The 16,129-nt window shown below is 34.4% G+C and overlaps 1 protein-coding gene across 4 annotated transcripts in view; it reads right to left on the bottom strand.

Moving 5' to 3' along the window:
- The window catches only part of Adgrb3 (adhesion G protein-coupled receptor B3), a 729,857-nt gene that overhangs the window by 434,818 nt on the left and 278,910 nt on the right, over nt 1-16,129 (bottom strand). For all 4 annotated transcript variants that reach the window (XM_085679475.2, XM_085679474.2, XM_085679476.2 and 1 more), the window contains one exon: nt 11,177-11,341. In XM_085679475.2, coding sequence (XP_085535601.1) covers nt 11,177-11,341 — 165 coding nt within the window. The remainder of the gene's footprint in view (nt 1-11,176; nt 11,342-16,129) is intronic.

Raw genomic sequence — 16,129 nt, forward strand, 5'->3', positions numbered from 1 at the left:
ATAATGAAATATTTGGAAAACAAATTAGAAAGATACAGGGGAGGGTCAGGCCTAGATGACAGAGAGTTAGAAAGATCAGGAAGTTATCAAGAGTTGATGCTCAGAGAAATGAAGGGAAGAATCTGGAAACAAAGCAGAGAAAATATATGGTAAGTTAAAGAGACCTTGCGTCTGATGGTTGGGATTCAGATGACTGCATTTGACCCATCTTTAAAGTTTCATTCACTTGTCATCCACTCAAATGGTTCTGAGATTGGTGATGATGAGAGAAATGAAAAGTATATGTGCCAAGCCCAGTTGTCTCAAAAATGATTACATGATACATGTAAACAAGTCAAAGGTGAAAAGCAAGCATGTTCTTTACATGGTTTATGAGATATGTAGGTTTTCACAGGACCTTCTTCATAGAAAGGCTAATTGCTAGGGCAGTGTGATTTGACTCATTTACAGAAGGAGACAGAACTGACAAATGCCAGAAAACATAGCGGAGGATTAAACCCAAAATCGATGAAAATGTACAAATTAGCATATGAATGCTATAAATGCACTCATAGATGGGGGGTCTACTTTTTTCAGTGTACTGCATGCTTCTAAATGAGTTTGATTATGACTGAAAAGGAATTTACCATCAATCCTAAGTTCTACTAGAAGCTAATATTGCTGTGAAAATTCTTCCAGGCAAACCAGAGTCTGACAGAATGAGTAGGTAATTTCAAGCCTCATATGTAGCTATTAAATAGGGCTGTCGAACAGATATCTGGCTGTACTTAATAAACCTTGTGTGAGATTAGAAACCACCAAATGCCAATTTGATCATTCCATTTGTGTAATTTTAGTGTCTTGTTTTATTAAAAGTACCTGATATAATCTTATCTGGCCATGTAGTACACTTGCCAGACAAAACAAAAGTTCTAGTAATTCAATAGGACATTATGAATTATCAATGTATCCTCTGTTTTTGACATTCAGGCTGAATGTAGTTTTCATTCCAAATCTTGTTTTTAATGAGGATGAATTAATATTAGAAACGAGGGACATTTTGAGGTTAAACACTGTCAAAAAATTCATAAGACACAACATATTTGAGATCTGACTAGTTTAGTTTACCTAATCAGCCACAACAACAAAAAAATAAATAAAATCAAAGATATATCAATCACCTGGACTTTTATTTGTTCTATTTTGTACTATTAATTAGAAGGTCATTTTATTGAATATTAGTTGCACTATAATTGACTTGATAAAGTAACTTACTGCATATTAAAAGAAAGAAAGAAAATTTAATAAAAGTCCAGTACAAAATCCCAGTGTGTATCCTTTTAGTGTGTTGGTTCCATTGCTACACAAGCAGAAAAGTGAGGAGTGAGTAATGATTCACATATACCTCAGATGTTCATGCATTTCTTTAGTGCCAGAGGGAGGTCTCACCATACTATAATGATAGTTGTTTGATTTTGGTTTCATAGAATGTCCTGATATATTAAAGTATTAATTACTGTATCCTAAGGACCTCTTCTCCTAAGCATTTTAGGATCTAGCAGTCTCATTTCATTGAATGGGAAACAATGGATCACAAATGTCTGGGAAGCAGAAATTAAATTCTCTTTTGGACTTTTAAGCATCCCAAACAGAAAATGTACATTATCCTTCAGGGGTAACTGCTGGAATATTCAAAAATAAATGTCATTTATTAAGATACAGGTCTCTAATGATCTAAAAACAACATTCTTCTTGGTACTGGAGAAGATAAATGGGTAACTCTGCTATCTGTACTGGGAAGGCAAATGGTAAAGAGATTGATTCCCTTTCGACACCCATGCTGGTTTTGTACTTGACCTGCTCTGGTAGAAGCAGCAGGCAGGCAATGTCTGTTCTTCCCTAGAATCAGCTCAATGAATTCTGTGAGCTTGTCACACGGATAGGATGAATCTTGCAGAGTCATTGCAACCTGAGAAATTTGAATAGATCTCAACGATTTGTTCTATTATAAAACCATTTCTGCTGAACTCTGATTCATATCTTGGTATTCTGTCATGAAAATTGTTCCCTGGTAAGTTAGTAAGATGGAAAACTTCAAAAACTTGAAGCTCATAACGCACTATTAACTAAAGGGTTCCAAAAAAACTATGGTGTCAATGGTGTTGCTCTGGACCTTCAGAGGGCTGTGTTGACTAAGACTGATCAAGCTTAGTCTGCTCTCATGATCTTATCTGCTTGGCTATGAAAAGTATGCGTATATTGATGAGGAAGACTTTCATCTTGGAGGCATGAAAAGAAATTGATAATTTGGACAACACTATGGGAAATCCCGTCAGGACCCTTGGGGGATAGCAATGACAGATTCCCATCACTAAAAGGAGGCAGCGACTGTGTAACTGAAAACTCCCATGGCCAGGAAAATGTGTCGAAAGAGAAGAGAGAAAGTTAGGGCATCAAGAGAAATCGTGAGACCAGAAGAGAGAGTCAGCTGGTGTATGGTAGTCGGAAATCATAGGACACCAAAGACCGAGGATATATGGCGCTGATGGCGAATATGCAAATAGGCACATGAAATAATTTACACTTAAAGCTGAAATAGTTTGTTGTTTGTGAAAGATAGATTACACAAGGGCAAGAACCCTGGAAGTGAGAGGAATTGGGGTTCTATAATACTGGTGAGGCTGGGCAGATTCTCCAGACGGTGAGCTGGTGGAAACAATAATGAGGAACCAGACTGATGCTTTGACTAACTCACAGAGGGAAAAGGAAGATTCTTTTAGTGGGCTGTTTGACCAGTTTACAAACAAGTGAGAGACACAGTCCTAAAAGGAAAAGTTCCATGTTTATGATATTGAATTAGAAGTTCATCCAGAGACTATTGCATTAAATAAAACCTTGTTTAAAACTTGGTTTGGTTCTCAGGATCTATGTCATGCAGCTTACTACCTGCATCTCCAGCCCCAGGAGGACGCACATACACATACACGCAGACACACACGCACACGTGCACGTGCGTACACACACATATATGTGTACATGTATGTCCATATACACATATAGCTAAAATAATTTAAAAATTGAATTTGAAAAATGGTGTCTCTATAGTTTCAAAATGTTTCTTTCAAGATCATGTTTGCAATCAGCTCACTTTACCTCTAAAGTTTTGCATAGATTAAAACTGAGAAACACAATAGGATATTCCATACAGTGAGGTCCAAAGAAAGCAGGAGTAGCCATACCTACACCAAATGAAATAGATTGAAATCAAAATCAGTAAGAAAAGGCATAGTGGGTCAAACGTTGAATCAATATGTAAATTATAAAAATTTCTTCAATTGTAAAACAGAGACACAATGTAGTAAACCCTGTTACGTCTGAAGCAGGAAGGAGAGAAGGCTCTTATATGTAAGTCATCTTCTACACCAAGTCAAGCATGAATTCCTGAAATAAACAGCATCGCACTGCTGCTCACAACAGTAAACAGAGGAGAAAAACTATTTAACAGCAGGAAGAAAATGATAGATATCTTGGCAGAAAGAAATGACAGAACAAAACAAGCAAGGAATGAAAACAACGCAAAATATTAGCAAGATAAAGGCCTGGCTCTTTGAAAGAAAAACCAAGTAGGGAAACTTAAGCCACTCTGTCCCAGAGAAATGGATAAATAATTATCACATATTTCTTACCAAGACACAATCAGAAGAAATAGAGAACCTAAACACACCAGTAAAAAGTAATGAGACTGAATCATTAATAAGTCTTTTATGAATAAACAGAGCAACAACAAACAAGCCAAACCAAACCAAATTAAAATAGAACCATATGTCACAGCTGGGTTCTACCAAGCATTTGAAGAAATACTAAGTTTTCTCAAACTATTATGAGGCATTAGAGGAGAAAAATTATTAAAACCTGTTGTGGGTTTAAATAGAGTGCCCCCACCATAGCTTCAATCATATATTTGAATGCTTAGCCACTAGGGAGTAGAATTCTTTAAAGAATTAAAAGTGGGAGATTCTAGCTTTAAAAAGAAATATTTGGATGCCAAATCAATAACTCCTTTATAAAGTTTTCTTTGTCAGTTATTTTTTTCATGACAAGTAAATGATACTCCAATGTCAGGTTTCACAGAACTAGAAAAGAAAAATTTAAAATTTCAATGGACCACCAAAAACTACCAAACCAAAACCAAAGGACTCTGAAAAAAAATGCAGGAGCATTGTACTATCTTATCAAAATGTGTTGCATGACTGCAATGATCAAAACAGCATGATATTGGTATAAATATAGGCTAGTCAAGAACCACATAGACAAAGTATATTCATGAATCTACAAAGAGCTTCTAACTACATCTAAAAAGCATGGTTGCGGAAAGAATACCCTTATTTGACAAAATAATGGGAAACTGAGTATCTACTTACAGTAGAATGAGACTAGACTCTGCCATTTACAGAAATCAACTTAAGTGGAATCAAAAGTTAGGTGTAAAACATGAAACTACTAAAAGAAAGCATAGGGGAGATTCCCCTGAATATGGACAAAAATCAGAGCAAACAAAACTTTGACAAGTGAGACTACATAAAACCAAGGTTTCTGCACAGTAAAACAAAGAATCATGAAAGGGAAAACAACCTACTGAATGCAAAAAAATATTTGAAAATTCTACACATGAGAGGGAGTTAGCATCCATAATATATAAGGAATTTCTTAAATATTGAAAAGACAACTAACTAAAATTTTAGAATAAGCAAGCATTCTATTTAGATACTTTTCAACAGAAGAAAAATGTCTAGCATGTTTTTGGAAAAAGAATAATAAAAGCCCAAATCAAAACTACAATGAAAAACACTTAAATATTAAAAAGACAAACAACCAAAGTTAAAAAAAGCAAGAATTCTAGCTAGACACTTTTCAACAGAAGACAAATGTATGAAAAGACCAGATCAAGACTACAATGAGATACACTTTCCACCCATTTAAAACAGTTCTTATGATGGTGAGGATAGAATATCTTTACACCTTGTCAGAGGGAGTACAAATTAGTACATCCGTTATGGGAAATGTAGATTTTCCTCTAAAAACAAAATTGGAATATGACCATAGAAATATTTGAAAATTGAAGAATCACCTGTAATCCTTTCTTTATCGTAGTAGCAGCAAAAGAGCCAGGAGTCAAGAAATGGAAAATATCTATCAAGTCATGGATGAACAAATAAAGTGTGCTATAAGCACAAGAGACTATATTATTCATCAGTAAAGCAATTCAAGTCCTGGGGTGTGGCCACAAATCAAACTGGAGATCATTAGGTTAAACAAAATAAACCGGACACAAAAAGACACCTATCAGATAACTTTGTGTGTGTATGTAAATTAAATGTGTTGATCTTAAAAATGGGAGGTTCATTATCAGAGGTTGAGGGACATTAGGGGAAAAGACTGGCAAGGAAATATGTATTGTTAGATAATGGTTTGCATTTAGATAGGAGTAAGACACTCTTATATGCTTTATACAGTGTTGTCAGTGACAATAATAAATATTATTTTGTTTAACTTTTAACTCTTTCCGCTCTTCTCCCTTCATAGAAAACCATTTCTTGAATGGTATACAATACCTCATAATTTATTCTAGGAAGTGCACACAGGTCAGAGTCATCACTTTTAAAGTCATTTTCAATTTCTTTCAATTTCACGACAAGCACTTTAGTTTGAATCTTTTTACTTTTTAAATAAATGTTGTCTGGAAGACTCCTGTTGCTTCAGGAGTCATTCTACAACAGTGAATAAGAACAGAGAACAAAAAGGCTTTGTTCTGAAACAGCAGTAGTCTGAAGGGTCAGTGTAAGCACTATGCAATGAGCTTCCTTACACACCAAAGTCGCAGGAGACAGCCACACTTCACTTCAGCAATAGGACAAACTAGCCCATTTTCTAGGGCCAGAAGAATCACAGTGGCAAAGGCTGAATTGTTAGATCTCTGCTATTTGCATGCAATAGCGACTTCATCCTGCCAGACATAACCAAGCCAACCTGGGAGAAATAACTGTCTCCTATTAAAATGTATATGCTATCTTAGTAGATGCTCTGTTTTCAGTCTATTTTCATATCTAGATCAAGAGTAGTTAAGGGCAAAGAATAGGTAAGGCAGATTGCATCCCAGTGATTAGGTCTTATATGTTTCGGACACCAAAACTATTTCAGCAGTGATTCTATTTGAATATTGCTGAATGAGTAAATGGGACAAGAGAGCACTTGTGAGCAGAAGAATCCTGGCATCTGGTTGTAAAGCTGTCTGATTTAATGATGGAAAAGCCAGGGAGCTCAGATTTGCATTCAGTTAGGAGTCACCGAGAAATCTGAAAGATCCTTTCATAGCACAAGGCTCAAATGTTTGAAAAAAGCCTGACTTCTTGCCTTGGAAATGAACAGAAAAAGAAAAAAAAAAAAAACTCTGTGCTTCCTATTTGCTATTTTAAAAATGGAGTATAATCAAAGAAGAATCTAATAAAATATTATTTTTAGAAGCTGGAAATGCATATATATATAAGAGAGTGAGTCTGTGAGTCTGATAGGGAGGGAGTTGAAATGACAAAAAGTTGTAATAAAACGAAAACCCTTATACAAATAGTGTACAACTGCTAGAAAAATTTTATAAGGACTTAAAGATCACTGGAATAGTGTTAAAATCCAAAATGGTGTAAAACAAACCTCATCACCATGAAACAGATCAGAATATTGAAACGAATATAAGTTAATTAAAAAATAAAGAGGTCAATGGGGCAGCAATTAATGTCAAATGCTAATATCCTCATGCAGAGGGAGCTGCAGACCTTTGAACCCAGTGCACACAAGTGCTTAGCATTGCCTGACTCATTGTGTCGCCAGAAGGGCTCCCCGCAGAGGGACAGGCAGGCTACTGGCCCATGAATGCTGAGGATCAAAACATTAGGTCAGCAGGACACTGAAACAGAGTTGTTCTGAGGCAACTATGCTTTGTATACAATTTGCTCCCTAGCAGGATTTGTAAAAATATGCAGATGTGCCAGGAAATTAGACCTGGGGACCTTCTGCACGGTGGGGAGTCTGGCTTCACCGGAATGCTTTTCTGGAACAGGAGAGTAGAAGGACACTTCAGGCCCACAGACAGGCACAGATATTTGGTACTCACTTGTAGTAGATGCCTGGAAGAAGATTCTCTTTGACTCTAAGATAAAGCTACAGAGCTCAAATATTACACCTTGGGTTTATTTGACTGCTATCCTTCAAAGGATCCTAATATTAAAGGAATATACTTATGCAAATATTGTAAAAATATCTTCCACTTTGTCTCATTTTATACTTTTTTTTTAGTTTTTCTATTCATCAGATCATTCCTGTCATATAGCTGCTGGGCTCAATTTATAATTTTGAAAAATGAAGAATGGTAAAGGCAATAATAAGTTGTATGAATAAACATCAATAATTAAGAATTGGAGCTGTAGGTGTTCTGGTTTCCACACCATATTTAATTGTATAACTTTGTTTCCCACTAAAGTATACAATTAAATTTGTTTTTATATAGTATATACATGAGTATTTAGATATATATGATATATTTATTATATAGAATATATCAAATGTGTTTAGGGATAGATTTTTGATATAGAGATATTTCAGGTAATCTGGTCTCCTATCTGTCACTCTCATATTAGTTACTCTTGATCTATTATTTTATTTATACTTTGGTACATGAATATATTTCTAATTGAGAAATGCCAAAGCTGAAACAAAAACGAGGGTAATTTTCAATAACTAGTTCCTCTCATCCTCAACTGCTAATAGGGGAATATTATATATAAAGCAAATTATATGCCTATTAATATTGAGGTTGTGGGTTAAAAATTTAAGATTTTATGAGATTTCTTAATTTCAAGGGACGCGATTTTATTTTGAGGTTATCAACTTCTATCATTTTCATATTGGATATACAAGATAAATGAATATATATCACATCTGACATAATTATGTAGCTAAAGTCAATAAAAGCCAAAACCACTAATAACAAGCTTTTGCCCATAGGAGAAGTTTGAATAACAGGGCCATCCAAAGATGGATTTGACATAGTTAGATCCTACCATTATTGACATCCCACCAATGCTTGGAGGTAGGCTATGTTATCACTCCCGGAGCTACCCAATGCATAGAATATTACTGTGAGATATGTTTACTTCCGTGTACAAAGCAAGGTTATAAAAAAAAAGTATAACCACCCACACTACAAAATATGCATTTCTCAACGAACACAAATGACTGGTACTTCTTTACCAATTAGAGAAACTCTTCCCTTTTCATTACCTAATGTGCATGACACCCAATCATATACAATCCTAACATCCAATCCAGAACAGCATTAAAATCTCACCAAATTACATAATACACAAGCCCAAATCCCTGAATAAGCCCTTCCTAATTCTCTCTAAAAGGTCTCATTGACAAGTCTCAGAGAGTAAGAATTACAGTAAAAAAAAAAAAAAGACTCATAAAATTAAATATGTCCTTATGAAAGTACAAAATCTTATCACCACATCACAGGAAGATAAGGAAACAAGTGTAAAAAAATATAACTAGAAATTGGAGCGAGACTTAGAAATATATATATATATATATATGTTAAACACACACATTTATGTATACATATAAAAAGAATATACATCCACTGTAATTTGTTGGAGAAATACCAGGAAACAAGTTGCTTAAATAAGAAGGAAACTGAATATTCCTTTCAATATAGCGGTGGTCACCACCATGGATTAAATGCTCAATTCCTTACAACAATTAAAATTTCAGAGAAAACAGCAACCAAAACAAAGTAAGATGGGCTATGTTCTAGGTTTGTTACTATAAGAAAGATAGACCACAAAGACAATTAAACACTAAGCCTATGCACGCAGCTTTCCATAACAACTCTGAACGAGCTGATCCCTTCTGTTGCTCTAGGCATCTACACATCTCCCATCAACAGCAGTCCCTGTTCTCGGACAAGATATTAATGTGGTAAGGGTGATGGTGTTAATTGTCAGCCTGACAGAATCTGCAGTCACCTGGGAGACAAACCTCAGAGCATATCTGCGAATGATTACTTAGATTAAGGTTAGCTTTTGAGTATGCCTCTGAGGGACTACCTGATTGCATTAATTGGTGTGGGAAGGCCCACCTTAATTATTGTCAGGATGATTTTTTTATCGTCCTGGGATATCAGACTGTATAAAGAGAAGAAAGCAACCTTAGAACTGCCAAGCATTCATTGACTCCACTCTGCTTCAGGACTCCATGCAATTGACCAGATGCTTTAAATCCCTGGTGCCTTGACTTCCTGCCCTTGAACTGGGAGCCGAAATTACCCTTAGTCCTTTAAGTTGCTTTTGTCATAGTATTCTGCCACAGCAACAATGGAAAGAAACCAAGACAGCAACTAACAACAAAATAAAGCAAGAGTGCCGTAACTTCTTTTTCCTTTCTTCCCTTTTCGTTTAGATGTCAGGAAAAATGTTTTCCCGACTCAAAAGATGTGAAAGAAACCGGGCCTTGCCTGAGGGAAGAATCTGATGGAATATTAATCACTTTTAGCTGTTTACCAAAATACATAAATGAAAAATATTTCATTATTTGATTACCATTATATGTCACACTTACAGTATCTTAGAAAGTTTAGGAACATTTCTTAAAATCACAATCCCAGAGCGCTTAGACAACAATTAGGACCCTAAGAGAGACAAACATAGATCTAATCTACATGGAAAGTAGAAAAAGACAAGATCTTCTGAGTAAATTGGGAGCATGGGGACCTTGGAAAAGGGTTGAAAAGCTTTGAAAACTTAAGAAAGAGAGAAGTGTTCAGATAATTGCATGTGTCTGTGTGAGGTATGTACCTAGAGATGGGAGGAAAACAAATGATATCATGCATGGATTTTCTGGGAGTGATTTACAAATAACAAATTACGATTTTTTTGAGCCCTAGGATTAATAATTGAATTACTACTTATGTGCATACTTCCAAAATTCATGGAACTCATAAAATTATACACAGAACTACGTAAAAATCTTATTTATTTTTAGAGAACATTTTTATTCTTTCTTTGAAAAATTCATACACGTAACATTATATTCTGTATCCATTTACCACTATTTCCCTCTGACTTCTAGTGGTCTCCATCATGTCATATAATTTCTAGAACATTAAAGGATCGCCTTATAACAAAGGGCACTGACTTGCATAATTAAGAGAATAGATGGACCCGGCTCTGTGTTGGAAATTACATTTATAGAAAAGTCCCCGTAGGAGTTGCACCATGTTGTTTTCATACAGAGTAGTTTATGAACTGTTCTAACAAGAAGCCGTCCAAAGAACAAAGGAGGAATCTTTGTTTTAAACACTGTCTTTTGATATTTTTGTTAGCCATTTGCCATTCACAGTCTTGGCTATAGCTTCCTGGATTCTAACATTTATGAACATACAATTTTTCCCTAAATTTTGAGCACACTGGAACCAGAGGTTAGAATTTCTTATTCTTGATGCACTAACTATTTGCTTGATGTTTGAATAATGTAAATGATAATATTATGGAGGCTCTGGGACTATGGGAAGAATTATCAAAGTTAGATGATGCAGAATTGGAGTATTAGGCAAAAGGAAAATGTTAAGATGATAAAAATACACTTGAAGGAAGATTATATATACTGTCTTATGATATTTCTCAGAAAATATTGGCATTGTTCTTATGTGATCAGTGACAAGTTCCCTTCCTTGCCTGAATGGCTGTAAAGAACAACATGAGGAGAAACAATTCTAAAATAAGTTTTGATAGCTGTGTCTGAAGGTAACAACTCAACTCAAGACCCGGGAACTCTTTGTCATCCTTCCCAATGGACAGCTCTGTACAAATAAGCCTTTATTTTTAAAACAGTAATGTACACACATAAAGAAATTTAGAAAAGATGAACTCGAGTCAGTACCACTCAAGAAGACGTATATCACTACAAACACAGGAACCAAGAAAAAGATCCCGTTTCATCCACAAAGGAGAGAGTAATTAGAGAAAACATTTTTTTTTTTTTTCAGCAAGGCTTGATAGGAGCTGTATGCTTTCCATATGTCACGGACACCAAGTGCAATACATGAAGTACATTAATGCAAGCTTCAACAAGTGCCAACTATGCTTACCTGGACAGAGCGCAATATTACAAGGCTTGTGATGCGTCTCAGGGCCTTCACAGGGCCTCCCTCCATACTGAGGAGGTGTGCATGACCTGGTTCGTGTTCTTTGGCCTCGGCCACATGTAAACGAGCATAAGCTCCATGGTGACCATTCCTCCCAAACTCCATGTACTGTAATAAAGCAAAGGAGCTTCAGCCACAAAGAAAAGAATCAAAGTCACAGACTTCTTTCTGTATAATTAAGAAAAGATATCAATGAATAAAATATGAAGTTATTTTGAAAACTCACTTTCAATAAAACTCTAATCAGACATAAACTTTTATTTAACTTTTAAATTTATTAAAATACTAAAATTCTATGTGCTTTTTATTCTACAGTTGAATCAAATATTTAAACTATTCCCTTTTTAACATCTTTAAATGGAAATTTCCTTTCTTTCTCTCAATAAAATATTCATGAACTATTCTAAAGCCTGGTCACCTATGAAGAATAAGGAAAATTAATTTTCTCTTACCAGAACTGAACTTTCAAAGTTAAATTTGTCTTAAATATCTAATGATCAATTCAATTCTAATACCTATGAAGTTGCAGAAACATTATGTGTTAGAAAATACGAAAAAGAGTGTCCCTGAAAATTGGTTGTATATATTTAAAAATTTTTTAAACTAGCACTTAAAATATTTTTCTCATCTAAAATTTTGGAGGTAAATTCATCATCTTTAGAGTCGGAATCTATTTGAACCTCTAGATCTTCTCTGGTAGAATTCTCCCCTTTCCCAGGTCAAGGTAGGCACATTCTGTTTCTGAAAGCCATGGGGCTAGAAGATTGCCTCCCTCCTCTGACAGTTTGATGAAACTCAAAACTTTCCTAATTATAGTTCCAAAACAACAACAACAAAACCAAATTATATAAAAATAGAATTAAAGTAACCATGGAAATACCAATGCTTCAAATATCCCATTTTCCTTACATCAAACTTGAATGGAAGCAATACTATTTATTTCTTCAGAATGAGTAGTGAATGCTGTGTAAAATATACTGGTAAAGTTTACAGAAGTTCACTGGACAAAAGGATTAAATCCTTTCTCTGAATTTCAAAATTACTGCTCTCATCCTAATTATTAACCCTAAGGTATTTACCTTACACATAAAGCATGTTCAGAGAGGCCAGGAAGAATGTACTCTTGAGAACCTTCTGTCTTGACACAGAGTCTTAGAACTCTGACACTGTCTTGAGCACAAATTGTTGGGGTCACTCCTGCGAGTAGGGAGTATAGACCCACAAAAAAGAATGGCAGAAGTAGATTCAGTTTCCTCCTCCAACTGGTAGGTACACACAAGTCGAGAGAAAGTGGCAAATGTACCTTCCAAACAAATGCAATATTTCTAGAATTTTCTTCATATTGTTACCTTAAAGCTGAAATCTAGGTAATTAGCCAGTGCATAAACACAGACTGTTATTAGTTTTGTGGTTAAAGTACTTAATATCTGCTCTTTTATGGACTTTAAAGAATGTTATATAGTTTTGCAAACTATGTTAATGCTTCATCATGTCACAGTGTAACATGATGTATGTATATATACCTCAAAACATCACAAAGTACACATTAACACACAATTTTGCATGGTAATTGAAATAATCTGACTAAATCTCAAAAGCATTTCCCCAAAATAACACTTTTATGTTGCGGTATACCATTTTCTTCCACTTATGTTGTTGCCTTGCTGCAGAAAGTTGTGAAAATATGTTCAAACGTTGAGAACAGCAGTGCAATTAGAGTATAATTCACTGCAAGTCATTGACTAAGTGCATGGAAGTCACTGGAAAGGTTTTTAAAAGCAATACTTAGGAAAAGTACCAGAACGAGGTGACAAGCTGATTTTTTTCACCTACCTCATAAAATCTGGAAAAATCAAAGCTAATTAGTATCTACTGATAACAGAATATCTAATATTTCCATTTAGCAATGTACACACAAGTGTTATGTACTTTTTAAAATATGTTTATATGTGCACACATCTATGTAAACATCAATCATAAGATTTCTCCAAGTAATTTATATAAATATATTTTATTTTTAGACATATTTTATCAATTTTTGTACTTATTTCTTGTTGTCATACTTTTCAAACTGATGAGAACCTTCTCCACTATGTAAAGCGTTCAGTACATTGTATAATCTTTTGTCAAATTACTATAGTACTCAATGTACATAACACAATGCTAGAAGATATTAAACTTATAAATTGGCAAATTTTTCTTTGAGAACAACAAAAACTGACAAGGAATCTTAGCAGCTTAGGTAAATCATGACGCTGAAATCAGAAAATCAATGCTATTTAGACATTTTAATAGTCTTTATTGTCATATGTTCAGGTTTTGTGATTCAGTCACTTCATTTAAGTTGCTAATTTCTTATGTAACAAGAAATTATTAATAATTTGTCACTTTTAGAGACTATTGAGTTGTCAAAACATTATAGCACCTAGCACATATTTAGACAATGTAAGATTTATATTAGAGAGGTTATTCATAAAATGTATGTTAAGTTCAAGTTTTCAATTTAATGTGAAATTGCTATATAATATATTTTATTTTATAGTAAATGCAAAAATTCATGAAAATTATCTAGTGAACTTGAAATATAGTAATATTAAAGTGATTTGATTTACATCAATTTCATCTTCTTTTTTTTAGTTTTCTTCTTGACCTTGGTACCAGTTATATTGCCATATCTGTATTTTGTACAAGCCAAAAAAAAATAAAATATATACAACACACAAAACATTTTTACCAGGGTTTGGAATAAATATCTGTAAATGTTCATATGATTTAGATTGCATTATATATAAAATAATCGTTTTAAGGGTAAGAGTTTTACTCTAGAAATAAATGAACATGACGACTTTGACATTCCTTAAGAGAAAGATCCCAAACCATTTTGTAGCCTATACTAAGTTCTACTGATGCAGTTGTGTACAGTGCAGATCAGCGATTATCAGCTGGGGATAATTCCACCCACATGGGTGTTTGCTGATATCCACATACAGTTTGGGTTGCATCAGTTTGTAAGGAAAAGAAGTGCTACTGGCATTAAGTGGGTAGAAGCCAGGAGGCTGCTAAGCACAGAAACGAGCAGTGTGGCTCCCTTGAAACAAAGACTTAATCAGGTGCAAAATGCTGGTGTTCAATCAACAGAGGTTGAGAGTTGTAGAGTGGAACACAGAGCTGAAATTCAGCTGGGACAGTAACTAGATAATCGACAGTTGCTCTTTAACTTTCCCAATCTAAGTATATGCAATATATTCTGAATAATAATAATAATAATAATAATAATAAAAAAAAAACATTCAAAATGAAAAAGAATTGTCAGAGCAAGTAACTTGCAAAAGGTCCAGTATATATATGTATTAGTGGATCTGAATAAAAAGAATTTGTGAATGAATGAAAAGTAAGTCACTATCATATTGTCGAGTTTCCTTCATGGTACAAAAAAATGTAAGCTCAAATGTTCTTGTTCCACACATTTTTTAAAGAGTTAATTTAATAGTCAATGTGTCCTTTTCTTGTCTCATGTTCATTAATAAAATAACACAAAAATTAGAAATCCCTAGAATCACAAGGTCAGGTACTGATTTGTTTTTATAAAGATGCTCATATTGATGGAAATACTTCTTAAATTTTAAACCATTTAAAGATTTGCTCTTCATTTTTTACTGTTTTCAAGATATATCATAATAAAAATAACATTTACCAATATGGTAAATTTTTAAAAAGACAGCATATGAAATAAACTCCTATTTTTATAACTATGTATTTCTTTGATATTTTAAAATAATACATCCTGAAATAAAAATAAAACTGGTCATCAATTTGACAAACAAATCATTAAAATATAACAATGATATACTTTTCTTGTGAGCAATAAAAACAAAAATTTAGAGAGAAATAGTTTATATGCATGAAGATGAAAGAGAGATTCAAAACTTCACAGTCTTACACATGAAGGGTAAGAGTTTAAAGAAATCAAAAAAAGCTGTCAAGGACATATTACTCAGCTTGCTTGACATGAAACACATGGAGAGAGAACTCATTAATACCACATATGGGGGAGATTTGAGTCCTGCCACCGATGTGCTCATCTCCCAATTAAAGGGCAAATCATCCCCTCTGGTAGAGGATGAAGACTACCTACCATAGGTGAACCTCACACATGTGTGTAACCAGTGACTAGCACGTAAGCTATGAATGGTGGAAATCACATTGGAAACCAATCAGATTCCCACCTAGGAATATGTTTGTCATTAGCTTCTGTCCTTGTTATGTGCAAATGATCTTGACACTAAGTACACACTAAGAAGTTAAATTTATATAGTCATTGTATCATAATGCTCTGATGATACTGTTTTAATTGATGAGAACAGGGAACTCAACCCTGTAAGTCATCATGTAAATACTGTGGTTAGGCATCATGGTTAAGTATCTCCCAGAAGAACCAATCCTATCCTACTCAAATAAGGATCCACAGCATTTACACTTGGGATTTGAAGGTTTCGGCATGACCCGCCAAGACTGTATCTCCCTTGCTTTCCCCCACTCCCACCCCCAGCTCACGTAATTGAAATGTGTTTGGTCTATGATCTCTGCTTTAAGTCTTCTGTCATCTCTCTTATTTATGACTCCCTTACATTGTTCACCTTTGATTTGTACTATTTTTTATTACAAATTCTTTCTCCTATCTTGCAGTCCCAACTGACTCCTACTTTCCTTCAGTGGCAATTATTGTCCTATTGATTAATGTGCCTTCTTTTCCTCATAGCCTTAGTTTCTGTCTGTTTAACCTTGTCCTCATTTATTTCTTTTCTCTGTTTTATACAAAGTGTTCTCACACCTCATTGCATCATCTTTGATATCTCTTGTTACTTTTTTGTTTTTCTCTTTAATATGAAATAGATC

Source organism: Myodes glareolus, chromosome 18 (genome assembly GCF_982192425.1).
Source record: "Myodes glareolus chromosome 18, mMyoGla1.1, whole genome shotgun sequence".
Lineage (NCBI taxonomy): Eukaryota > Metazoa > Chordata > Mammalia > Rodentia > Cricetidae > Myodes > Myodes glareolus.